The sequence below is a fragment of the Scyliorhinus canicula genome, chromosome 3, assembly GCF_902713615.1.
Source record: "Scyliorhinus canicula chromosome 3, sScyCan1.1, whole genome shotgun sequence".
Classification (NCBI taxonomy): domain Eukaryota; kingdom Metazoa; phylum Chordata; class Chondrichthyes; order Carcharhiniformes; family Scyliorhinidae; genus Scyliorhinus; species Scyliorhinus canicula.
Window position 1 is genome coordinate 198,738,893 of NC_052148.1, and position 27,997 is coordinate 198,766,889.

General features: G+C 47.4%; 1 protein-coding gene across 5 annotated transcripts in view; it reads left to right on the forward strand.

Moving 5' to 3' along the window:
- Positions 1-27,997, forward strand: part of dclk2a (doublecortin-like kinase 2a) — a 463,722-nt gene that overhangs the window by 417,430 nt on the left and 18,295 nt on the right. For 4 of the 5 annotated variants that reach the window (XM_038791969.1, XM_038791970.1, XM_038791972.1 and 1 more), the window contains 5 exons: positions 2,153-2,286; positions 2,849-2,926; positions 4,719-4,815; positions 7,831-7,911; positions 26,851-26,964. In XM_038791969.1, coding sequence (XP_038647897.1) covers positions 2,153-2,286; positions 2,849-2,926; positions 4,719-4,815; positions 7,831-7,911; positions 26,851-26,964 — 504 coding nt within the window. Of the gene's footprint in view, positions 1-2,152; positions 2,287-2,848; positions 2,931-4,718; positions 4,816-7,830; positions 7,912-26,850; positions 26,965-27,997 lie in introns of those variants that run through there. The other variant, XM_038791974.1, reaches the window with a different exon arrangement.

The window sequence follows — 27,997 nt, forward strand, 5'->3', positions numbered from 1 at the left end:
CCCAATGCCCCCTCCTCCTGACTGGTTCCTGCCTCCACTTGATGTGTTTCAGCAGCTGTGTGGTGCGTTGACACCTTTGTGCAAACATCGGGAAACCGCCAGGGCTGGCAGAGCCAGATGATGCCGGGGCAGCCGAGGTTCGAACCAGCTGCTCCTCTGTCCCATGGTGAACACCAGGGTCCTATGTGAACCTATAAGGTGAAGGGGACTCTGGGTGCCAATCTGGACCCTTCCATTAGAGTGGCGACAGTGGCCACCAGCTTCCCCAAGTTCCACCAGTGTGATGAGGCCGCGTCTCAAGGTCAGTACATGGGACAGGACAGCAGGGCTGTACATGTGCCATCGACAAGTGTACTGGGGCCCTCTGGGCCCAGAAGACGTTCACCAGAGGCATCAAAGTCCATGTTAATTCCTCTCTTCTCCACAGATACTGCCTGACAATCGCCGCAACCCCCCCATTCGCCGCAACCCCCCCCAATCGCCGCAACCCCCCCATCGCCGCAACCCCCCCAATCGCCGCAACCCCCCCAATCGCCGCAACCCCCCCCAATCGCCGCAACTCCCCCCAATCGCCGCAACCCCCCCAATCGCCGCAACCCCCCCCCAATCGCCGCAACCCCCCCAATCGCCGCAACCCCCCCCAATCGCCGCAACCCCCCCAATCGCCGCAACCCCCCCAATCGCCGCAACCCCCCCAATCGCCGCAACCCCCCCCAATCGCCGCAACCCCCCCAATCGCCGCAAACCCCCCCCAATCACCGCAACCCCCCCCCAATTGCCGCAACCCCCCCCCAATCGCCGCAACCCCCCCACAATCCACCCCTCTCCAACGCCGCTACCCCCGCACTCGCCCTAGGTCACTGAACGGCGTCAACCATCATCAATGGTTGACGCCGTTTTAAAGCTACTCTGTTTTTTGCCGACGTGACCCGTGGCCATGTCGGCGGTAATTCGGCCCATCCGGCACGGATAATGTCTGTCTGTTAAAAATCAATGACATCCCGCCGGCGGCAGCTGTTTTCAGAGGCTGCCGGCGGGATTTGCACAACGCCGGTTTTTGGCCGCTCGGAGAATTAAAAACCCGGCGGGAGCAGGAATAACGCCGCCGCCGGCCGATTCTCCGACCCTGCGTGGGGTCGGAGAATTACGCCCGTGGTCCCTTAGCAAAAAGTTTGGGCCAGCCTGTTCTAGTTAGTGCAAGCTTGACTAAATGTAGTGGTCATGCAGGTAAGATATGAACCCCAGAGAGGGGAAGGCAATTCTAACTACCTGAACTGTATTTACCCTAAGAGTTTTGATTTCTGAAAAATCTGTTTAGTAATTCAGTCTGGTGTAAATATATCTGGGTTCACGCAAAATGATGTGGGCATGCAGTAGAAATTTCACATTCTATTGTGTATGCTAAGTTACTCTCTGGATCATAGGAAGCAACAGCGCTTGCCTGTATGAGTTGACTGGTCTTCAGTGTGAAGAAAGCCACTGGTGAGAAATTGGAATGTAGCAATTTCCTCTTTTGTCCTTTCTATCATCATTTGGCCAAACATATGGCAGCTTTATTTTCACATTGTCTTCTGCATCAGAATTCAGATGACATTTTTCTCCTCAGTGGACTTTGATATAGCCAAGCGAAAATCATTATGCAATCAATACATTTGAAGATATTTTGGGGGAAATATTGATAGGATTTCATTATTATAGACATAGAACATAGAACATAGAACATAGAACAGTACAGCACAGAACAGGCCCTTCGGCCCTCAATGTTGTGCCGAGCCATGATCACCCTACTCAAACCCACATATCCACCCTATACCCATAACCTAACAATCCACCCCTTAACCTTACATTTATTAGGACACTACGGGCAATTTAGCATGGCCAATCCACCTAACCCGCACATCTTTGGACTGTGGGAGGAACCGGAGCACCCGGAGGAAACCCACGCACACAGGGGGAGGACGTGCAGACTCCACACAGACAGTGACCCAGCCGGGAATCGAACCTGGGACCCTGGAGCTGTGAAGCATTTATGCTAACCACCATGCTACCCTGCTGCCCATTTTGACATTCGACAAAAAGCAACTTCACCTAGTAATGTCAGATGTGCCTAATTGTATCCTTTATTAGTCAGCGCTTCTTTCTTCTCCAATAGGTGTGTGAATATGTGGATGGAACAAAGTCCTTAAAACTGGGTGACTTTGGGCTGGCGACTGTGGTGGATGGGCCTCTGTATACGGTGTGTGGCACACCAACGTATGTGGCTCCGGAGATCATCGCAGAGAGTGGGTAAGTAATGACCTAAAGCCTTTAAATACTGGATAAGATTCTGCTGGTGTGGGGCATCACACACAATGCTCTTTTAGTTAGACTTGTTTGTGCGCATTTAAGTTCTGAATATATCTGCTCACATTTTGCTGGAATGGTGCAGCAAAGGCCATGAAGAACCTGGAAACTTTCCACCAATCTCCCACTGATGTATGATTGAAGTTTTCAAGACTAAGGAATGGACAAAGCTTATTCAAGCAAATATAATGCCAAGATGAAGAGTTCAAATACCATGAGACACATTTTAAATATAAGGAAGTCAAGAACCAAAAATCAAGTTCCCAACCCCTAATTTCCACCCAAAACACAAATAAATTGTGGAATTATTGACCAAGAAAGTAGATTAATGCAGTCAGTGTAAGTGGACATGGAAGAGAATTGGATGCATTTCTGGGGAGAGAAAGAGTAAAATGACATCGGAGGAAGACGAGTATATGGAGTTGGTCAGTAGATGAGGAATGGTTGTGCTGGATATAATTGTCTTTTCCTGTCCTTCACAGTTCTTATGTTAATATTCTTACAGGTATGGCTTAAAGGTCGACATTTGGGCAGCAGGCGTCATTACGTACATCCTCCTGTGTGGCTTCCCCCCATTCCGCAGGTAATCTGATTCAAACTTCTCAAAGTAAAGAATGAGACTCTCTCAAATCCCAGTATGAACTAGCACCTTTATATTAACAGGAGTATGGTGCTAATTTATTTGATGACGCACTTAAAATAAACTCAAAACATTGACTTCAAATGCTTCTAGCATTATGCGTAGTCACAAAGACAGAAAGAAAAAGTTTAAAGACCAGATATTAAGTCTCCAAAAGTAACTAAAATCTGATGGATTGCAATCCCTTGGCCTCAGTTCCTGGGTACCACAGTGGGGTCATCAGGCACCTCATTAAAGGATAGCCCTTGTCACCCAGGAGCTATCCATCCAATCGTGCAAGAGCCATGAACAGCCTTGGTACCTGTAAGTGCAGCAAGATGTAAGCAACGTGTGAGCCGCCAGGGTAATAGGCACAGACTCGGAGAACCTGTGTCCGGTTGTCATAGACGATCTGAACGTTCACCGAATGGAATCCCTCTCTGTTTATGAAAGCTCCCACCTCACCTGCTGGTGCCTTGAGTGCAATCTATTACACAGTGGAAGTGGGGAAACCCAGCCATTGCCACAAAGCCTCATACTCTCTCCGCATAGCTGGCCTCATCCGGCAGCATATGAATGTGTGTACATGTCTAAAGATGGTATCTGTCACCAGCTTGGCACAACTATGTGTGACTGATTTAGAGATGCCGCACAGATTCCCCACAGAGCCCTGAAAAGTATCGGAGGTGTCAAGGTTGAGGGCCTCTGTGCTTGCAAGCCACCTGGATTAGGTGACCACCCAAGCAGTTGGAGGAGATTTTGGAATTCATCATGTCGCATATTGCTGTTACTGTGTCCCAGGAGAGGTGTAGCCTCCTGTAGCATTGGACATTTCGATGTAGTTGGACCGTTGTCTGTACACAATAGCTGCTGGGCAGTGGCATCTTGGGCATCTCCTCCTGTCTTGGCCTCCCTGATGGCCCTGTGCCCTCAACCCTCCCCCATGACCATGCCTACTCTCAGGGTCCACCCCTGGGCACTGCCTTTGGTACCTTGGCTCTATCCTTGACACCCTGGCAGTGCCAAACCTGATACTGCCAGGATGCCAAAGGGCCCTGCCTTGTCCCTGACCACCCGGGGGCTCCAATGGCTTCTGAGTTCCCCGGCATGGTCATCACGATTGGTTTCCTTTTTTAGGAACCAGTAGTGATTCCCATCGGCCTCACACTGTGCTGGCAGGGGCGGAGATTCCCAGAAGCCAGGAGACTCCGGCTTCGACCGGCTAGATATATTTAAATGAATTTAAAGACTAATTTAAATATGCAAGTCTGGTTCATGCACTCACTGGAAATGAACCGGAATGCATTGGGTGCCCCAACTGAGAGTAGTGAAGCTTGTGAAGAGGCAGGGAAAATTGGACAGCAACTTTTAACTACAAACGTGCGGATGCTGGAAGCACTGATGGCATCACCATTATTCACACCACAAAATGCAGGCCAATACATTTAAAATAGTGCACATCAGGATTGAATCCTTCCATCAGCTACACCCATATGTATGAAAGCTGCACCAACTGACATTTCTGTAGAGCTATCAGAACTGCTTAGTTTTCAGGTTAGGAGCCCTGATGTCAGTCTATATGGCACATCTCATTTGATGTATCTCTCTTTCCAGCGACACTTGAATCTATTTCCAATAAACAATTATTTTCCAGTGTTTATTGAAGTTTAAGAATCTAGAAATAGAAAATTAACTGGATTCATTCCAAGTCATTTCCAAATTCTACTCTAATAACCCTACCCTTGTGTTCCAACAGTGAGAACAACATCCAGGAGGACCTTTTTGATCAGATTCTTGTTGGCCGACTAGAGTTTCCCTCACCTTACTGGGACAGCATCACTGGCTCTGCTAAAGTATGTACACGGTTCTATTTCTAAGCACTTAGAATCAGGAACAATAGAATTATAACAGGATTTCATAAACAACTCTTTGGCAAACATTTATTTGTATATGTTGAAAGACGCGATTTAGCAATGCAAATTGTGTCAAATTGGACCATTGTGTCACCCACATATTATTACTGTACTAAAAAAGATACAACATTTTTATGGCTTTTCTTACTGTCCTGCAAAAACAATAACAATAATAATCGCTTATTGTCACAAGTAGGCTTCAATGAAGTTACTGTGAAAAGCCCCTAGTCGCCACATTCCGGCGTCTGTTCGGGGAGGTTGGAACGGGAATTGAACCCGTGCTGCTGGTCTTGTTCTGCATTACAAGCCAGCTGTCTTAGCCCACTGTGCTAAACCACCATATTTTCATGAAGATGTGAGCTCAAATTTATCAGTTCAAGGTTACTGCAGAGTTATCTCATTGCAAATATTAATTGGGTACGCTAAATTTTTTTCAAAAGGATTCTAACAGACCAACAATAACTTGCATTTATAAAACACAACTAACATAGCAAACACACTTTTCACAGGAGAAGTATCCGAGAGTATTTTGACACTGGGTCTCAAAAAGAAAGATTAGGACAGGATAACAGATTGGTCAGTGAAGTAATGCATTAGGAAGTTACACAAAGGAGGAGAAACAGGCACAGGTGGAGATGATTAGGGAGGAATCCCAGTGTTTAGGACCTAACCAGCAAAAAGGTCTGACAATCATTGGTGCAGTGATGAAAATAAGAAATGCGCAAAAGGCCAGAATTGGAAGAGGGAAGAGATCACAGGGATGGTAGGGTAATTACAGGGCTAAATACAGAGCTAAATACTGAGATAGGAAGATCCCGTGGAGGGGTTTTAAAGCAAGAATGAGAATTTTAAAATTGATGAGTTGCCATCCCAGGAATCAATAGAGGATGAGTGAGCTCACAGATCATGGAGGTGATTTTCAGCCCGTGTTCAATGTCATAGAGAACGCCAACGCGAGCAGAAAATCTGGAAAGAATCAGGAAACACTATTTTCTCTGTAGAAATTGCGTTTCCCAATTTTCCCCGCCCTTCTCCAGGGATGTCATGAGGTTCACACCTTTAATATGTTTTATTATGATTACTCAGCGCCCCCGGCCACATGGTCCCGCTCACTGAAAAGGACGTCACGTGGGGACCTCCCAACTGCGAGGTTTAAAAAGAGATTTAGTTAAGGGGATCAAAGATAATTATAGTCCCTTTGACAGTGGAACGAAGGCAGTTTGCCTTGGCACAGCCCCTTTGTGGGGGGGGGGGGGGTATTTCCAGTTGTGTGTGGTGGGGGTTGGGGGTATGGAGCAGGCAGTGAGGGAGGAACTTGCAGGCACAGGAGAAGGGGAGGAACGGCGATGATATATCCGCGGTGGGGGTGCCTAGATGATTGTTGGCTGGGGGAAGAGCCCCCAATGATTAACTGAGGGAGTTCCACTTCAATTCTGATTGGGCGCACTTTAAAGATAGCACTCCAACCTCTGTGCGACCGGGTGCTGGCTCTATCAGTCCCCGACCAGCCAGAGTGACGGCGTAAATCACACCCACTCTTCTCTTTTCTGAAAGAGGCTCAATATCTGGAGAGAAAACTGGTCTGTGCAGTAGGAGAGCTATATGCCGGTTTTCAGTCTGAGCCTGGCCCTTTGAAAAATATGCTAAGATTACGCCCTATGGATGGATGGGACATGTTGTGTGAGGATATGGGCAGCAGAGTTTGGCTGATCTCGAGGAGAGTGCAAGATAGGAGGCTTACCAGGACAGAACCGAAGTAGTCAAGTCTAAAGATAACAAAGGCAAGATGAGCAGAGGTGCAGGGAGGTTATTTCAGAAAACACCTCTAGTGCGTCTTTCTCCTACTATTCCTCATCTCCGTATCTTTTACTGGAGCAGTCTAGCTGCTGTTGGATTGGACTTATTCCCTCATCCGCTAAAGCCAAATGATAAGGCCAGTTCCCAACAGTAGGACTGTTACCTCGGGGGCTCAAGGTCTTAAATTTTTCTGTTTACAATTTAGAGAGCAGGAAAGTCATTTTCTTGCACAATGCACTATCATTCAGTCTCGTCTGCTATGAGTGTTGCCGATTACTGAATTCAGTGGCCGATTGATACAAATATAAACACACACTTGGAGTGCTGCATGCAATCCTGATTGCCATATTATAAAAAATCCATGGAGGCACTAAAAAGGGTGCAGAAAAGATCTTTAAGGCTAATATCAGAAATGCGAGGTTTACCCATCAGGAAAAGAGAAAGCTGAAGGGTGACCAAATAAAGTCCTTTAAGGTGTTGGTAAAGTAGACAAGAAGTAAACACTTACCCTTGTGTTTAAGAGTGAAATAGTGGCCATTAATATAAGGTAGTCACCAAATGAAAAACTCTGCAAATAATTTTTTACCCAGAGAAAACTCCCTTACCGCAGGAGGTAGTTGAGACTAATAGTATAGAAAATATATAGTATATTTAAACAGAAACTAGGTAAGCATTGTGGGAGAAGGGTTGGGCTGATAGAGTTGGATGAGGAAAGAAGGTGACACGGTGGCACAGTGGTTAGCACTGCTGCCTCACTGCGCCGAGGACCCGGGTTCGATCCCGGCCCTGGGTCACTGCCCGTGTGGAGTTTGCACATTCTCCCAGTGTCTGCGTGGGTTTCACCCCCACAACCCAAAGATGTGTCAGGAAGGTGAATTGGCCACACGAAATTGCCCCTTAATTGGAAAAAAAAAGAATTGGGTGCTCTAAATTTAAAAGATGAGGAAAGATGGATGGAGGCTCAAATGGAGCAAACGTGTTTGGCCGAATAGTTTGTTTCCATGTCGTACATTGTAACTTATGATGCTGTTTCTGTAAAGCAACATTTACCATTAACATAATTTAGAAGCTCCAAATGGTTATTTGGATATGGTTCGAATCTGGGTTTTTTTCTCGCCTGTAAATGTCTCTGGCTTCAGTGATGCCATTTTGTTGCAGGAATTGATTCGCCGAATGTTGCAGGTGAACGTTGAGGCACGGTACACCGCAGAGAAAGTTCTGACTCATCCCTGGGTGGCTGTGAGTATCAGGATAATACTGTGAGAAATATAAACATATGACTAGGCTGCACCAAATGCATCATGAGAAATATGTGCCACATGCGCTGTGACTGCAAGTGCACCATTGAAAGGTCGTGTTCAAAATTCGAATTGCGATTTTGTTAAGCCCGTTTATTTTAAATAAGATGTGGGGACTGGCAACTGTTGTGGCAGCAGGAAATATCAGAAAAATGGCTTGATCAAGGGAATGGAAATTGCCACAATATTCGGTGTATACCAGGGTTTGAAAAGTCAGTTTATCAGACAAGGAGGTGGTAGATAGCAGAAGCCCGCTGCAACACGACTGGAAACTCCTTGTTGGCATTGGTGAACTTTGTCTCAGTAGTAGGAACATCCGAATAGTAAAGCAATTGAAGCTGTCAGAGTAGAAATTTACAAAATGTCATGTTTCTCATATTAAAATGTTCAAGCTAACAAGCTCCCACGTAACCATCGAATCAACATAAGGAGGATAATTTTCTCCGTGATAAGGTAGGGAAGGTACGTGAGGACAGAAAAGCAAGTTAACTTCAGATAAACTGGGAAAGTACAAGTGATCCAGAGTCAGGCCCGATAGATGTGATACATGATTGCTTCTTGAATCACCAGAGGCAACACTGATCTTGACCCAACGTTTATAAATGTTACAGAATATATTAGATTTTAGATTTAGATTTATTGTCACCTGTACTGAGGTATAGCGAAAAGTATTGTTCTGCGTACAATCCAGGCAGATCGTTCCAGACGTGAAAAAAGCATATGATAAATACTCAATAAATACATAGGCATCAGGTGAAGCATACAGAGTGTAGTGCTGCAACAGTAGAGAAGATGCATAGAACATAGAACGATACAGCGCAGTACAGGCCCTTCGGCCCTCGATGTTGCACCGACATGGAAAAAATCTAAAGGCCATCTAACCTACATTATGCCCTTATCATCCATATGCCTATCCAATAAATTTTTTAATGCCCTCAATGTTGGCGTGTTCACCACTGTTGCAGGTAGGGCATTCCACGGCCTCACCACTCTTTGCGTAAAAAACCCACCTCTGACCTCTGTCCTATATCTATTACCCCTCAATTTAAGGCTATGTCCCCTCGTGCTAGCCACCTCCATCCGCGGGAGAAGGCTCTCGCTGTCCACCCTATCTAACCCTCTGATCATTTTGTATGCCTCTATTAAGTCACCTCTTAACCTTCTTCTCTCTAACGAAAACAACCTCAAGTCCATCAGCCTTTCCTCATAAGATTTTCCCTCCATACCAGGCAACATCCTGGTAAATCTCCTCTGCACCCGTTCCAAAGCTTCCACGTCCTTCCTATAATGAGGCGACCAGAACTGTACGCAATACTCCAAATGCGGCCGTACTAGAGTTTTGTACAACTGCAACATGACCTCATGGCTCCGGAACTCAATCCCTCTACCAATAAAGGCCAACACACCATAGGCCTTCTTCACAACCCTATCAACCTGGGTGGCAACTTTCAGGGATCTATGTACATGGACACCGAGATCCCTCTGCTCATCCACACTACCAAGAATTTTACCATTAGCCAAATATTCCGCATTCCTGTTATTCTTTCCAAAGTGAATCACCTCACACTTCTCCACATTAAACTCCATTTGCCACTTCTCAGCCCAGCTCTGCAGCTTATCTATGTCCCTCTGTAACCTGCAACATCCTTCCGCACTGTCTACAACTCCACCGACTTTAGTGTCATCTGCAAATTTACTCACCCATCCTTCTGCGCCCTCCTCTAGGTCATTTATAAAAATGACAAACAGCAACGGCCCCAGAACAGATCCTTGTGGTACGCCACTCGTAACTGAACTCCATTCTGAACATTTCCCATCAACTACCACTATCTGTCTTCTTTCAACTAGCCAATTTCTGATCCACATCTCTAAATCACCCTCAATCCCCAGCCTCCGTATTTTCAACAATAGCCGACCATGGGGAACCTTATCAAACGCTTTACTGAAATCCATATACACCACATCAACTGCTCTACCCTCGTCTACCTGTTCAGTCACCTTCTCAAAGAACTCGATAAGGTTTGTGAGGCATGACCTACCCTTCACAAAACCATGCTGACTGTCCCTAATCATATTATTCCTATCTAGGTGATTATAAATCGTATCTTTTATAATCCTCTCCAAGACTTTACCCACCACAGACGTTAGGCTCACCGGCCTATAGTTACCGGGGTTATCTCTACTCCCCTTCTTGAACAAAGGGACCACATTTGCTATCCTCCAGTCCTCTGGCACTATTCCTGTAGCCAATGATGACCTAAAAATCAAAGCCAAAGGCTCAGCAATCTCTTCCCTGGCTTCCCAGAGAATCCTAGGATAAATCCCATCCGGCCCTGGGGACTTATCTATTTTCACCTTGTCCAGTATTGCCAACACTTCTTCCCTACGCACCTCAATGCCATCTATTCTAATAGCCTGGGTCTCAGCATTCTCCTCCACAATATTATCTTTTTCTTGAGTGAATACTGACGAAAAGTATTCATTTAGTATCTCGCTTATCTCCTCAGCCTCCACACACAACTTCCCACCACTGTCCTTGACTGGCCCTACTCTTACCCTAGTCATTCTTTTATTCCTGACATACCTATAGAAAGCTTTTGGGTTTTCCTTGATCCTACCTGCCAAAGACTTCTCATGTCCCCTCCTTGCTCGTCTCAGCTCTCTCTTTAGATCCTTCCTCGCTACCTTGTAACTATCAAGCGCCCCAACTGAAACTTCACGCCTCATCTTCACATAGGCCTCCTTCTTCCTCTTAACAAGAGATTCCACTTCTTTGGTAAACCACGGTTCCCTCGCTCGACCCCTTCCTCCTTGCCTGACTGGTACATACTTATCAAGAACATGCAATAGCTGTTCCTTGAACAAGCTCCACATATCCAGTGTGCCCAACCCTTGCAGCCTACCTCTCCAACCAACACATCCTAAGTCATGTCTAATGGCATCATAATTGCCCTTCCCCCAGCTATAACTCTTGCCCTACGGGGTATACTTATCCCTTTCCATCACTAACGTAAAGGTCACCGAATTGTGGTCACTGTTTCCAAAGTGCTCACCTACCTCCAGATCTAACACCTGGCCTGGTTCATTACCCAAAACCAAATCCAATGTGGCCTCGCCTCTTGTTGGCCTGTCAACATATTGTGTCAGGAAACCCTCCTGCACACATTGTACAAAGAATGACCCATCTAATGTACTCGAACTATATCTTTTCCAGTCAATATTTGGAAAGTTAAAGTCTCCCATAACAACTACCCTGTTACTTTCGCTCTTTTCCAGAATCATCTTCGCCATCCTTTCCTCTACATCCCTAGAACTATTAGGTGGCCTATAGAAAACTCCCAACAGGGTGACCTCTCCTTTCCTGTTTCTAACCTCAGCCCATACTACCTCAGAAGAAGAGTCCCCATCTAGCATCCTTTCCGCCACCGTAATACTGTCCTTGACTAGCAGCGCCACACCTCCCCCTCTTTTGCCCCCTTCTCTGAGCTTACTAAAACACCTAAACCCCGGAACCTGCAACAACCATTCCTGTCCCTGCTCTATCCATGTCTCTGAAATGGCCACAACGTCGAAGTCCCAGGTACCAACCCATGCTGCCAGTTCCCCTACCTTATTTCGTATACTCCTGGCATTGAAGTAGACACACTTCAAACCACCTACCTGAACACTGGCACCCTCCTGCGAAGTCAAATCTGTGCTCCTGACCTCTATACTCTCAATCTCCCGTACCCCAAAACTACAATCCAGGTTCCCATGCCCCTGCTGAATTAGTTTAAACCCCCCCCAAAGAGCACTAACAAATCTCCCCCCCAGGATATTGGTGCCCCTCAGGTTCAGATGTAGACCATCCTGTCTATAGAGGTCCCACCTTCCCCAGAAAGAGCCCCAGTTATCCAGAAATCTGAATCCCTCCCGCCTGCACCATCCCTGTAGCCACGTGTTTAATTGCTCTCTCTCCCTATTCCTCATCTCACTATCACGTGGCACGGGCAACAACCCAGAGATAACAACTCTGTTTGTTCTCGCTCTGAGCTTCCATCCTAGCTCCCTAAAGGCCTGCCTGACATCCTTGTCCCCTTTCCTACCTATGTCGTTAGTGCCAATGTGGACTACGACTTGGGGCTGCTCCCCCTCCCCCTTAAGGACCCGGAAAACACGATCCGAGACATCACTTACCCTTGCACCTGGGAGGCAACATACCAAACGTGAGTCTCTCTCGCTCCCACAAAATCTCCTATCTGTGCCCCTGACTATTGAGTCCCCAATTACTAATGTTCTATTCCTTTCCCCCCTTCCCCTCTGAGCAACAGGGACAGACTCCGTGCCAGAGGCCCGTACCCCATGGCTTAGAGAGATCAGTTCAGTCCATAAGAGGGTGATTCAAGAGTATGGTAACAGCGGGGAAGAAACTGTTTTTGAATCTGTTGGTGCGTGTTCTCAGACCTTTGTATCTTCTGCCCAATGGAAGGTATCTTTGATTATGCTGGCCACTTTCCCAAGGCAGAGAGAGGTGCAGACAGAGTCAATGGATGGGAGGCAATGAATGAGGCAATATGTAAAGAAAGTAAGAGTTGTAAAACCTCGTGCAAGTTTTAAGATTTGGGAGTCCCAGATTATCCAAAAAAAGGGAGGTCCGAGCAAATAAGTAATTGTTTATCCAGTAGATAATTAAGAAGGAACAGTTTAAGTATGATAAGCCATATAGACAGAGAAACATATGACCCATGACAGGTGAGAGTGGTTTTGGTGGCAGTCTCTTGTCTATTCTGTTCACTGCTGTTTCTTTTGAGCTGACCAGGGTGGATGTTGGCGTGCGGGGCTGGCGAGGAAGTTAGTTCCCGGGCTGCTTGTGCCAATGAGGACTCCAGCCAGCATGGGTCACTTTGAAAAACTCTTTCCTGTCTGAAGTGATATTTTGTTCTTTAGAGAGCCACCTTTTACTCCGATCCAGTCTTATCAGGAGTGTCTATGCTGGAGAGGCATTCCCTTAGCAGAGAAATGTTGTGGAAGTTTTCTTCATAAGAGTTCTAAAATATTAAATACATTTCTTCAAATTTTGTAAGATTGTTAAACAGCAATTTCTCAACACTGATAAACAGCAACCACACAATGAATTACAGATGCCAGTTGCTGATTTTAAAAGGGTTAAATTTGATGAGACGTGGGAGTAACTGAATTAAATAAATTATCTTTTTTAATCAATGTCACTTTTATAGAAAACAAGTTTTTTTTATTTGTTCACGAGATGGGGGGTTCACTGGCTAGGCCAGCATTTATTGCCCAACCCTAATTGTCCTTGAGAAGCTGATGGTGAGCTGACTTCTTTGAATCGCTGCAGTCCATGCAGCGTAGGTATACCCTGAGTGATATTAGGAAGGGGGTTCAGGGTGCTCCCCGCCCCCACTCCCCTGCCATATCCTTTCTTGGGCCAGCTCCTGGTCCGTGTCACGCGGCTCTCCGGCCCACCCTCCGATGTTCACCGTCATACGTCCTATTCCCACTGCATCACACCAACCACACTCTTGTCATAAACCCTCCCCCTGCCCCTCCACTCTCGAGCAAAACATCAACCCCTTCCACCCCCCCCCCCATGCCTGCCTCCTGACAACCCCCCACTTCACTCCCGTTAACTAGCCCACCCAGGCGTGGCCCCCAGCCAAGGCTTCCAGCCTCTCTACCTCCCCCAGCTCCACTCCCTCTCCAACCATGCACCCCTGACGAGTAACAAAAGGTGCACCCACCCTCGATGTTCCACCATGCAAAAACCTGCCCTCCAAAAAACCCACCAAAGAAACTTTAAAAAAACACAAACTCCTCCAAAGTTCTTTGTCTTCACTCTCCTCCCAGTCCATTGCCCCTCATAAACTCCATCACCTCCTCTGGCATGCCGATATATATTTTTAAAAATAATCTTTATTGTCACAAGTCGGCTTACATTAACACTGCAATGAATTTACTGTGAAAAGCCCCTAGTCATCACATTCCGGCTCCTGTTCACGTACCCACAGGGAGAATTCTAATGTCCAAATTACCTAACAAGCACATCTTTCAGGACTTGTGGGAGGAAACAGGAGCACCCGGAGGTTACTCACACAGACACGGGGAGGACATGCCGACTCCAAGTACTCTCGCTTCTGGAAAGTAACCCATAGGCAGGCCGGGTACAATATCCGAATTTCACCCCCCTTTTTAAAGAGGGCAGCCTTGACCCAATTGAACCCAGCCCTCCTCTTCGCCAATTCTGCTCCCAGACCTTGGTACACCCACAGCTCGTTCGCTTCCCAGATACATTTCTTGGTCTGCCTCGCCTTCGGAGAAACAACTTCTTGTCCAGGAATCAGTGCGACCCATCACCCCCGGCTGCTCACCCGCCTGCGGCCTCCTCATCAGCAGCCTGTGCGCTCGGTCTACATCCAGGGGCTGGTCAAAGGCCTCCTCCCCCATCAACTTCTCCAACATCTTAGCCATGTACACGCCGGCCTCCACACCTTCAATGCCTTCGGGCATCCCCATGATCCTAAGGTTTTGTCTTCTGGAGCGATTCTCCAGATCCTCCACCTTCTCCTTCAGCCTCTTTTGGGTCTCCTGCATCACCCCCACCTCAGCCACCAACAAGGCCAACAGCTTCTCGTCCTCTTGCTCCCCCACCGCCTCCTCCAATTTCTGGATCGCCCGGTCCAGAAAAATGCCAACTTTAAAATTCTTGTAATTCTCTTTAAATCCTTCTATGGCATTAAACTCCCTACCACTGGAACCTCCTGCGGCCCTACAAACCCTCTGAGAGTGCTGTGTGCCTCTAATTCTGGCATCTTGCACTTCCCTGATTTTAATCCCCACACCATAACCATCCGTGCCTTCAGCTGCCTGGGCTCTAAGCTGAGGAATTCTTAACCATTCTGCTTCTTCATCTCTCTTTACTCCTTTAAGGTGATCCATAAAACCTATCTTTTTGATCAACTTTTGATCATCTGCCCTCGTAGTCGTGATAATGGCTGGAATTCTCCGGCCGTTGTGATTCATCTTTTGATGTACCATCGATTGCACGCGAGGCGAGTGATTTACCAAAGTCTGGCTTTAATTAACTAGAACACAGCTCTGCGATCGTCTACAGTGGAAAGGGACGATCGTCAGGCGTTTGAGCATTTATACCTCGTTAATAGAGGCGTGGTTAACTCAGCCTCTCGGCCAATCGGTCGAGAGGCACATGACCGACCAGGGCCAATGGTAAGCCGACGTTCTGGCCCAATGGCAGACGAGTATGCAGATCATATCATCACACCTTTCCTGCCGGCAACCACACTCTCCCTGGGTTACGCGGTGTCTTGGAGTGTTTTCAGTGGGAAATCCCATTAACAAGCAGCGGGAGTATAGAATTCCGCCGCCAGCGAACAGTTCGCAGCTGAGAAACATGCAGCTGGGGAACCGGAGAGTAAAGTCCAATGTCACTGGACTAGTAACCTAAAGCCCCTGGCTATTGCATGTGGGATATGGTTCAAATCCCACCATGCCAGCTGGTTGAATTTAAATTATATTAATTAATAAAAATCTGGAATTGAAAGCTAGTCTTAGTAATGGTGATCATGAATCTACCATTGATTGTTGTAAAAACCCATCTGGTTCACTAATGTCCTTTAGGGAAGAAAATCTCCCATTCTTAGCTGGTTTGACTTACATGTGACCCCAGACCCGCAGCAATTTGGTTGACTCTTAAATGACCTTTGAAATGATTTAGCAAAGAACTCCAGTTTTATCAAATTGCTATAGAAAAGTCAAAGAGGAATAAACTTGGATGAACCACCAGGCATTGACTTGACAATGGAAACATGTATGACACAAACACACTTGTCAACCTTGCAAAGTTCTCCTCACTAATATTTGTAATCTTGTGCCATAATTGGGGGATCTGTCTCACCCACTAGCCAAGCAACAGCCTGACATAGTCATACTCACAGAATCATACCTTTCAGACAATGGCTGGGGGTCCTGGCCCTACCCCAGTGGGATCCCCTAGCGGAATCCCCCAGCGGGATCCCCCAGCGAGATCCCCCAGCGGGATCCCCTGCAGCATAGAACATAGAACTGTACAGCACAGAACAGGCCCTTCGACCCTCGATGTTGTGCCGAGCAATGATCACCCTACTCAAACCCACTTATCCACCCTATACCCGTAACCCAACAACCCCCCCCCCCCTTAACCTTACTTCCTAGGACACTACGGGCAATTTATCATGGCCAATCCACCTAACCCGCACATCTTTGGACTGTGGGAGGAAACCGGAGCACCCGGAGGAAACCCACGCACACACGGGGAGGACGTGCAGACTCCGCACAGACAGTGACCCAGCCGGGAACCGAACCTGGGACCCTGGAGCTGTGAAGCATTTATGCTAACCACCATGCTACCGTGCTGCCCCTAGCAGATGCGACAAACCAGCCAAAAGTCTTCATCGGGACCGGAAGATCCCGCCAGCGGGAGGGATGGGAAAATTCCAGGTAATGCCCCAGACACCGCCATCACTATCTCTGAGTATGCTGTCTCCAACAAGAGAGCATCTAAATATCTCCCCATGACATTCAGTGGTATTACCATCATTCAATTACATACCATCAATGTCCTGGAGGTGACGATTGACGAGAAAGGTTCCAAGTCCGAGGGTCCCTTTAATATTCAATGTCACCACCATCACTGAACCCCCCCCCCCCCCCCCAATGACCAACACCCTGGAAATTACCATTGGCCAGAAACTGAACTAGATCAGCCATATGAATACTGTGGCTCTAAGATCTTTCTTAGAATTTTAATGTGACTTCCCAAAGCCTGTCCACCATATAGGCACAAGTGGATTGAATATTCTCCATTTGCCTTCCACTTAATTAGCACCTCATATTCAGGGGGAGAGAACGTTACTGGCTGTTGACGAGGGATCACCAGGCTTGACTCGAGGGTACCGGTGTGCGACCTAAGGGTCACCAGGCTTGACTCACGGGTACAGGGGATTGACTCAAGAGGGCCGGGGTAAGACCCGAAGGAAGGCCGGGCTTAGACTGGAAGGGAGACAGGGGGGTTGACTGGATGCACTGCAGCAGCTCATCAAAGCTCCTTCAACAGCTCCTTCCAAACCTGTGACCTCTACCATCACCACTTGCAAGTTCTGCTCCAAGCCACAAACTCACCACTTACTTGAAACTATAATCACCAATTCCTTCACTAAATCAAAATCCTGGAATTAATTTCCTAACAGCACTGTAGGTGTACTTGCACCAAATAGAAAAATGGGAGATGATCTGATTGAAACACACAAGATTCTGAGGGTACTTTACTGTGGAGTAAAGGATTAATGTAAATAGACAGTCTACATCAGTGATGTAAGATCACATGGCAACAGAGGACTTCCGGTGGCGGCCATGGAATGAGTGGTCGCACATTTGGTGGCTCCCACTCAAGGTGACTGTTTTCGGTCTTTTCCCTGCCGAAGGATGTAGCATCTGAGGGCAAATGGTGTAGGAGTGCCTTGGGCAGGTAATTCTCTTCTGGTGTGGCTGGTGCATGGATGAGCAGGTGAGGAGCACCACGAGAAAGAGCAGTTGGAGCAAGAGAGTCTCTGCGGTGCGGAGGGCAAGGGGGGAGGGGGGAGGGGGGGGGGGCTCTGCCCACCCAGCAGTCGATGGAGCCGCTGGTGGAGTTCTTGAATAACAAGTTCGAGCAACAGAGTAAAAAGAGGCCCTGGAAGGCCTGGCCAAGGTGGTGGAGCCGCTGATATCTGGGATTGAGCGAGTTGAGCAGGGGCTGGAGTCCCAGGGCCAGGCGATCCAGAAAGTGGAGGAGGCGGTGGGGGAGCATGGGGAGCATGTTGCTTTGTTGGTGGCGGAGTTGGGAGAAATGCCTGAGGGAGAAGCTGGAGGATCTGGGGAACTGCTCCAGGAGCAAAATGTGAGGATTGTCGGGATGCCTGAAGGCATCAAAGGTGCGGAGGCCGCTGTGTATGTGGCGAGTATGCTGGAGAAGTTGATGGGGGACGGGGCCTTTGATCGATTCTCGAGGTGGGTCGAGTGCACAGGGCACTGAGGAGGAAGCCGCAGGTAGCGTAGATGCCGAGGGAGATGATGGTGCGGCTGCATTTCTTTTTGGTTATGGACAAGTTAGGTTCAAGAAGTGAGCGAACTGCGGGCCTACCAAGACTAGGGTGCGGAGTTGGCGAAGAGGAGGACTGGGTTCAACCAGTTTAAAGCTGCCCTCTGTCATGTGAGAGCACCTTTAAGAAATGGATGTTTGTCAAATAGCTGCAGTGATGTCAGAGTGTTAGTGGAGATGGGCTGTCTGTCTGCTCTTACTTTTGTTTTTGAGCTGGCAGCTACAGTGTGTGTTTAGTTTCGTTTTCAGAGTTGGAGCTGCATCTAGCCAAACAATTTTGATCTCTCTCTGCATGGAAAGAATGTCTTCAGATCACTTGCTAATTTAAAGGTGATAGCTACTCTCAGTAGAGAATTTAAACCTGCTGTCTTTGTTAAAGAGGGTATTTGTCTTTTGGATGTTGCAAGGAAAGATTAAGGGTTACTTATAGAGAACTGTATTCTTTGGGGGGAGTATTTGAGTTGCTAGTTGCTGAGATGTTTACTGTGTGTTTATAAAATGTTAACTGAATTCATATAGTAAGCATTGTTTTGTTTTAAAAGTACTTTAGATCTCAGTTGCATCACACCTGTAGAGTGGGCCCTTGTGCTCCGTATAACCAAAATCTATTAAAAGTTGAGGGTCAGGTGAATGCCTTGATACATTTTGGGGTTCTCTAAACCCTGACCCATAATACCTCTTTGAGAAGGAGGTGAAGTTTGGAGTACTGTAACCACCCACCTGTGGGTGACTTTCCAGACACAGGAATTTTATTTTGACACGCCAGCGGAGACGACAGACTTTGAGGGATAATGGACTGGGAGTTGTGTGAGAACATTGAACTTTGGAGGATTTTTGTGTGCTTTTTAAAGTGTCGGTGGGGGGGGGGGTATTCTGGGGCAGTTCTTGACGGGGGAGCATTGATGGTGAGTGTGCCTTTTGTTACTCTTTGGGGGTTGACAGTTGGGATGATTGGAGGGGGGCAGAGAACTAGAGGGAAGAGGGGAAGTTGGAGGCCTCGAGCAGGGGTCACCATGCTAGCACGGCGGGCTAGTTAGTGGGAGTGAAGTGGGGGTTGCCAGGAGGCGTTATTGGCAAAGGTGCTGGCATCGCAGATTGAGCACTGTGCCAGGAGTGATAGGCAAGAATCAGATGGGTTTTGTGAAGGGAAGGCAGTTGTCGGCGAAGTGTGGCGTCTACTCAATGTAATTGTGATGCCTTTGGAGGGTCAGGAGGTGGAGGTAGTGGTGGCAATGGACATGGAGAAAGCTTTTGAGTGGGTTGAGTGGGCGTATTTGTTGGAGGTGCTGGGGAAGTTGTGTTTGTGGATAGGGTCCGGTTGCTTATAAGGCGCTTGTTGCAAGCGTGCGGACGAACCGAATGAGCTTGGGGATTGGAGATGGATTGAGCGGGGTGTGCCGAACACAGGGTCTTGTTGTACGCGGACGACCTGTTATATATCTCGGGCCTGTGGGCAGCATTGGAGGTGTTGTGGAGAATTTGGGCGAATTCGGCCACTTTTCAGGATATAAATTGAACATGGGAGAGAGTGAGGTGTTCCTGATTAATGCCAGAAGGCAGGAAAGGAGATTGGGGTGTTTCCGTTCAGGGCGATGAGGCGAGTTTCAAGTAATTGGGGATCCACGTGGCGGGGGCTGGGCGCAGTTGCATAAACTGAACTTGGCTTGGCTGGTGGAGCAGATGAAGGCAAAATTTAAGTGGTGGGATGTGCTCCAGCTGTCGCCAGCAGGGCAAGTGCAGATAGTGAAAATGACGGTGCTGCCTGGGTTTCTGTTGTGTTTCAGAACCTCCTTATGTTTGTCCCCAAGTCGTTCTTTAGGAATGCCAATGGGCTGTCCGTGGGTGCAGCGGGCGTTTTTGGAATGGGGGGGGGGGGGCTGGCGTTGCTGATTATGATCAATTATTACTGGGCGGCAGACATTGTAATGGTGAGGAAATGGGCCATGAGGGAGCGGTCAGTGTGTGGGGGGGGAGGATGGAGGTGGCGTCATGTAGGGGAACGAGTTTGAGGGCTTTGGTGTTGGCGCCTTTACCATTCTCGCCAGCCAGGTACGCGGCGAGCCCAGGGGTGGTATCGGCTCTAAGAGTGTGGGGGCAGTGGAGGCAGCATTTAGGACTGGGATGAGCCTCGGTGTGGGCACCGATCTGCATTAACCAGGTTTACGCTGATGGGGCTGGATGTGAGGTTTAGGGGGTGGCGGCAGGCGAGGATTGAACACTTTGGGGACTTGTTTATAGGAGGCACATCTGCGGGACTGGAGGACCTGGAGGAAGTGTATGAGTTACCCACGAGGAATGGCTTTACAGCGCGAGGACCCTGGTTCGATCCTGGTTCCGGGTCATTGTCCGTGTGGAGTATGCACATTCTCCCCATGGATCTCACCCACACAACCCAAAGATGTGCAGAGTAAATGGATTGGCCATGCTAATTTGCCCCTTAATTGGAATTCTTTTGTAAAAACAACAGAAAATATGCTGATTAGACTCAACGACTGAAAAAGCAACAAGCAAAATGATTGTTAGGAAAGGACAACAAGGGAACAAACGCCAACAGGACTGGGGGAAAAGGCTAGATGAAAAGCCAGGGAGAAAGTCTTGCGCTTACAATTGTGCTTTGAACATATGAAAGGTCCATACAAGGACAACTTCACCTAAGACCCCCACGATGACAATAAATTGGCAGGGTAGATGCTGAGAGGATGTTTCCCCTTATGGAGAATCTAGGACCAGGGGAATTTAAAAGGAGATGAGGAGAAATTGTTTCACTCAGGTGGTCTTTAATCTGTGGAAATTGTTTCGCCAGACAGCAGAGGAGGCTGGGTCATTAATTTTTTATTTTATTCGTTCATGGGAAGGGGGCATGTCAGCATTTATTGCCTATCCCTAATTGCCCTTGAGGGGGCAGTTAAACGTCAATCACATTGCTGGGGTCTGGAGTCACAAAGAGGCCAGACCAGGTAAGGATGGCATATTTCCTTCCTTAAAGGGCAGCAGTGACCAGATGGGTTCTTACAACAATCAACAATGGTCTTATGGTCATCATTAGACTTAATTCCAGATTTTTATTGAATTTAAATTTCATCATCTGCATAATTATTTTAATTTTATTACCTTTTCAAATTGTGTGTGGGGGTGGGAAACTGTAAGTGACATCACAGTAAAGCTGTGACCTGATTGGCTGGTTGGGAATCTGTTAAATTTGAAAAAAAATAATATTGCAAAAAAAATCTAATTTATTAACTAGATAGTAGAGTAACTAAACCTGAGGGCAGAGATCGGTATTTAGCATTTAATTTTCCAGTAAAAATCATCTGGCGTCAGGGCCATACAGTCAATTGTAACTCAATCTAACAATAATTCAAGTGTTTATTTTAAATTAATTAACTAGTGCTTAAATGTCACTCAGCGGGGTGCAGTGCTCCAACTGTGAGATGTGGCAGATCTGTGACGCTTCCAGCGTTCCGGTCGACTACATCTGCAGCACGTGTAACCAATAGCAGCTCCTCACAGACCGCACGGTTTGGTTGGAGCAGCAGTTGGATGCACTTAGGAGCATGCAGGTGGCGGAAAGCGTCATAGATAGGAGTTATAGAGATGCGGTCACACCCAAGATGCAGGCAGAGAGATGGGTGGCCACCAGAAGGGGCAGGCAGTCAGTGCAGGAATCCCTTGTAGTTGTCCCCTCTCAAACAGGTATACTGCTTTGGTTACTGTTGGGGGGAATAGTCTATCAGGGGAAAACAGCAGCAGCCAGAGCAGTGGCACCACGGCTGGCTCTGATGTTCAGCAGGGAGGGTCAAAGCGCAGAAGAGCAATAGTCACAGGGGACTCTATAGTCAGGGGCACAGATAGGCGCTTCTGTGGACGTGAAAGAGACTCCAGGATGGTGTGTTGCCTCCCTGATGCCAGGGTCCAGGATGTCTCTGAATGGGTAGCGGGCATCCTGAAGGGGGAGGGCAAACAGGCTGAGGTCATTGTACATATTGGTACTAACGACATAGGCAGGAAGGGGCATGAGGTCCTGCAGAAGGAGTTCAGGGAGCGAGGCAGAAAGTTAAAAGAAGGACCTCTAGGGTTGTAATCTCGGGATTACTCCCCGTGCCACGTGCCAGTGAGGCTAGAAATATGAAGATAGAGCAGCTAAACACGTGGCTAAACAGCTGGTGTAGGAGGGTGGGATTCCGTTATATGGACCATTGGCAGCTCTTCCGGGCAGGTGTGACCTGTATAAGAAGGACGGGTTGCATCTAAACTGGAGAGGCATAAAGATCCTGGCCGCGAGGTTTGCTAGTATCACACGGGAGGGTTTAAACTAATATGGCAGGGGGGTGGGTACTGGAGCAATAGGTCAGAAGGTGAAAAAGTTGAGGGAAAACTAGGGAATAGGGCCAGTATGGCTCTGAGGAAGAGCAGACAGGGAGATGTTGCTGAAAACAGCAGGACTAGTTGCCTGAAGTGCATGTTTTAATGCAAGAAGTATAACAGGTAAGGCAGATGAACGTAGAGCTTGGATTAGTACTTGGAACTATGATGTTGTTGCCATTACAGAGACCTGGTTGAGGGAAGGACAGGATTGCAGCTAAACGTTCCAGGATTAAGATGTTTCAGGTGGGCTAGAGGGGGATGTAAAAGGGGTGGAGGAGTTGTGCTACTGGTTAGGGAGAATATCACAGCTGTACTGCGGAGACATCTCAGAGGGCAGCGAGGCTATATGGGTAGAGATCAGGAATAAGAAAGGTGCAGTCATAATGTTGCGGGTTTACTACAAGCCACCCAACAGCCAACGGGAGATAGAGGAGCAGATAGGTGGACAGATTTTATAATGGAGTAAAATCAACAGGGTTGTTGTGATGGGAGACTTTTACTTCCCCAATATTGACTGGGACTCACTTAGTGCTAGGGGCTTAGATGGGGCAATTTGTAAGGAGCATCCAGGGGGGCTTCTGAAAAAAATATGTAGATAGTCTAACGAGGGAAGGGGCTATACTGGACCTGGTATTGGGGAATGAGCCCAGTCAGGTGGTAGAAGTTTCAGCAGGGGAGTATTTCAGGAACAGTGACCGCAATTCAGTAAGTTTTAAAGTGCTGGTGGACAAGAATAAGAGTGGTCCGAGGGTGAATGTGCTAAATTGGGGGAAGGCTAATTATAACAATATTAGGCAGGAACTGAAGAACCTAGATTGGGGGTGGATGTTGAGGGTAAATCAACATCTGTCATGTGGGAGGCTTTCAAATGTCAGTTGAAAGGAATTCAGGATCGACATGTTCCTGTGAGGAAGAAGGATAAATACGGCAAATTTCGGGAACCTTGGATAACGAGAGATATTGTAGGCCTCGTCAAAAAGAAAAAGGAGGCATTTATCAGGGCTAGAAGGCTGGGAACAGACGAAGCCTGTGTGGAATATAAGGAAAGTAGGAAGGAACTTAAGCAAGGAGTCAGGAGGGCTAAAAGGGGGTCACGAAAAGTCATTGGCAAATAGGAAAATCCCAAGGCTTTTTACACGTACATAAAAAGCAAGAGGGTAGCCAGGGAAAGGGTTGGCCCATTGAAGGATAGGCGAGGGAATCTATGTGTGGAGCCAGAGGAGATGGGCAAGGTACTAAATGAATACTTTTCATCAGTATTCACCAAAGAGAAGGAATTGGTGGATGTTGAGTCTGGAGAAGGGTGTATAGATAGCCTGGGTCACATTGAGATCCAAAAGACGTGGTGCTGGGCGTCTTGAAAAATATTAAGGTAGATAAATCCCCAGGGCCTGATGGGATCGACCTCAGAATACTGAAGGAGGCTAGAGAGGAAATTGCTGAGGCCTTGACAGAAATCTTTGGATCCTCACTTTCTTCAGATGATGCCCTGGAGAACTGGAGAATAGCCAATGTTGTTCCCTTGTTTTAGAAGGGTAGCAAGGATAATCCAGGGAACTGCAGGCCGGTGAGCCTTACGTCAGTGGTAGGGAAATTACCGGAGAGAATTCTTTGAGACAGGATCTACTCCCATTTGGAAGCAAATGGACGTATTAGAGAGAGGCAGCACGGTTTTGTGAAGGGGAGGTTGTGTCTCACTAACTTGATAGAGTTTTTCGAGGAGGTCACAAAGATGATTTATGCAAATAGGGTAGTGAATAGTGTCTATATGGACTTCAGTAAGGCCTTTGACAAGGTCCCTCCCATGGCAGATTGGTACAAAAGTTGAAGTCACACGGGATCAGGGGTGAGCTGGCAAGATGGATGCAGAACTGGCTAAGTCATAGAAGGCAGAGAGTAGCAATGGAAGGGTGCTTTTCTGATTGGAGGGCTATGACGAGTGGTGTTCCACAGGGATCAGTACTGGGACCTTTGCTGTTCGTAGTATATATAAATGATTTGGAGGAAAATGTAACTGGTCTGATTAGTAAGTTTGCAGACGACACAAAGGTTGGTGGAATTGCGGATAGCGATGAGGACTGTCAGAGGATACGGCAGGATTTAGGTTGTTTGGAGACTTGGGCAGAGAGATGGCAGATGGAGTTTAATCTGGTCAAATGTGAGGTAACGCATTTTGGAAGGTCTAATGCAGGTAGGGAATATACAGTGAATGGTAGAACCCTCATGAGTATTGACAGTCAGAGAGATCTAGGTGTACAGGTCCACAGGTCACTGAAAGGGGCAACAAGGTGGAGAAGGTAGTCAAGAAGACATACGGCATGCTTGCCTTCATTGGCCGGGGCATTGAGTATAAGAATTGGCAAGTCATGTTGCAGTTGTATAGAACCTTAGTTTGGCCACACTTGTAGTATAGTGTTCAATTCTGGTCGCCACACTACCAGAAAGATGTGGAGGCTTTAGAGAGGGTGCAGAAGAGATTTACCAGGATGTTGCCTGGTATGGAGGGCCTTAGCTTTGAGGAGATGTTGAATAAATTCGGTTTGATCTGACTGGAACGACGGAGGTTGAGGGGCGACCTGATAGAGGTCTACAAAATTATGAGGGGCAGCAACAGAGTGGATAGTCAGAGGCTTTTTTCCCAGGGTAGAGGGGTCAATTACTGGGGGCCATAGGTTTAAGTTGCGAGGGGCAAGGTTTAGAGGAGATGTACGAGGCAAGTCTTTTACAAAGAGGGTAGTGGGTGCCTGGAACGTGCTGCCGGAGGAGGTGGTGGAAACAGGGACGATAGTGTCGTTTAAGGGACATCTTGACAAATACATGAATAGGATGGGAATAGAGTGATACGGACCCCGGAAGTGCAGAAGGTTTTAGTTTAGATGGCACAGGCTTGGAGGGCCGTAGGGCCTGTTCCTGTGCTGTACTTTTCTTTGTTCTTTGTTTTTTGTTCAGTGGTGGGATTTGAACCTGCATCCCCAGAGCATTGCTTTGGATCTCTGGTTTACCAATTCAGTGATAATACCATTACGCCACCACATCCCCACGGCTGAGTTAGACTGATTTTTGATCGACAAGGAAGTCAAAGGAGTAGGCAGGAATGTGGAGAAGTCACAATCAGATCTGCCATGATCTTATTAAATGGTGGAGCAGGGTCAAGGGGCTGTTCCTGTTCCTGTTCCTAATTCTTGTGTTTTAAAGAGTCAACACAGGCACAATGGCCTCCTTCTGCAATGTCAGATTGTATGTTATCTGTGCAACAATAACCTGATTGGCCATAGTCAGCGTGCATACAGAAGTCCTGCCTGGCTCTCTTTAATTTTTTTGAGGACATGGCAAGCCTTTATTCATTCATGGGTTGTGGGCGTCGCTGGCCTGGCCAGCATTTGTTGCCCATCCCTGAGGGCATTTAAGAGTCAACCACATTGCTGTGGGTCTGGAGTCACATGTAGGCCAGACCAGGTAAGGATGGCAGATTTCCTTCCCAAAAGGACATTAGTGAACCAGATGAGTTTTTACAACAATCAACAATGGTTTCATGGTCATCATTAGACTTTTAATTCCAGTTTTTTTTATATTAAATTTAAATTCCACCATCTGCCCTGTTGGGATTCAAACCCACGTCCCCAGAGCATTATCCTGGGTTTCTGGATTACTAGTCCAGCGACAATACCAATACTCCACTGCCTCCCCACAACTTACCTATGGTTGTGGTTGGTGCACCTTGACTTCCAAAAGTCTTTTGGTAAAGTTCGCTATGAAACCGGGGGGGGGGGGGGGGGGGCGCGGAGGGGGCCCGAGGGGGGGGGGGGCTGGAGTGGCCACCGGCGAGCCTGGATCCATCCGCCATGTTTGTGCGGGGCGGCCTGAGGGAGGGCGGCCACCGCGCATGCGCTGGTTGGCACCGGCCCAACTGCGCATGCGCGGGACCCGAGTCTTTTACGCGGCGCCCCTAGCACATGGCGCCCCGGGCGACTGCCCGAGTTGCCGCTACCTTGAGCCGGCCCTGTGTGCAGACTGCAGTATACAAAGCTCACATAGTTACACTGCAAATACATTGTACAAAGTCAAAATTACCATGTTTGTTTTCATTATGATCACTTCCCCATGCTTATTATAATATAGTGGGTTTATATGCACAATAATTCCCTTCTATGGGAATAAAAAGATATTTGAATCATAGAGTGTTTGTTTGGCATGCCAATAGAAAGTATTGGCTTCACTGGCCACGATAATGCTGTTGTTTAGTGGTAGCATATTGAGAGTAATGTTTACCCAAACATGCTGCTTCCTATTCTAGATACACAATACTGCCGTATTTATCCAGTGTCAGTCATACCGGCGGAAGCTCCTGGGAGATTTGATCTGTTTACTGTTTCCTTCCTGCAGGATGATATGGCACAAGAACGAGACATGCAAGTAGCGGTAACTGGCAAATTAAGAAAGCACTTTAATCCAGTAGCAAAGCAGAGCAATAGTACTGCGGGCGTCAGTGTTATAATGGTGAGTCGATTGAACAAAAATAAATCTTATGTCAATCAAGAAAACACTCCAACCAAAATTTCAATGTGTTTCAACTGTTTCCTGACTAACCTTTTCTCTGTGACCCTCCTCCGAAACCTTGATCAAAGGCCAGCAATAGATCAATGGATGCTCCATCATGCTGCACCTCTGTTGAGTTGCAAGGCGATGCCTGTGATTTCCCACACTTCAGTCCACTGGGGGACTAATTATTTGATCCTGATGCAATCACTGCTTCTAGAGTGCGACTGCCACTGGATCAACACTTAAAAAACATTCCTAGGAGAAAATGTCCAGCTGGAGGAAGAAGTGAAAAGTAAATTACACTTTTTTGGGGAATGAAAATTCTTTCCTTTTATCTCTCTTTTTTTATTGCCCTTACTTCCCTTCCACAATAGCTTTTTCTATTTTCGTCCTTACTATAAAGGACTATTTTCGTCCTTTCCCTCTCTGGCTCTCCTTCATCTTCCTCTTCCTCTCTTTCACTTCCTCATTCTACATGTTCAGCTATCCCTGCTGCTCGTTACAAGGGACTTCTAGATGGGGGTTAGATGAAATAAGGTGGCAGGAGGCTTGTGTGGATCATAAACACCAGCACAGAACAATTGGGCCGAATGGTCTGTTCCTGCATTGTACATTCTATGTAATTCACTTTGCTCTATAATTTCCCCCCCCCCTCCTCCTCCTTATCATCATTCTTCATCTCTCCCCACTGCCCCCCCCCCTCCCCCCCCCCATCATCTTCTCCCTCTCCCTGTCCTCCTTTCTCCCCTCTCCTACTTCCTCCCTTGAAGGGAGTGGATTGTAAAGTTGGGCGAGGTTTAAAAACCGTGAAAAATTAATCTTGCCAGCTTTGTGCCCGGGGTTTAAGTTAAAATTACTTCCTCAAGGTTTCCGTAACAAAGACAGAGAAATGTATGGAGCTGCAACAGCCACAGGTGAGTGGGAGGTGGGCTACACATTGCAAATAGATCATATTCCAAATACAAATAACTTAGTGTATTCCACTGGAGTT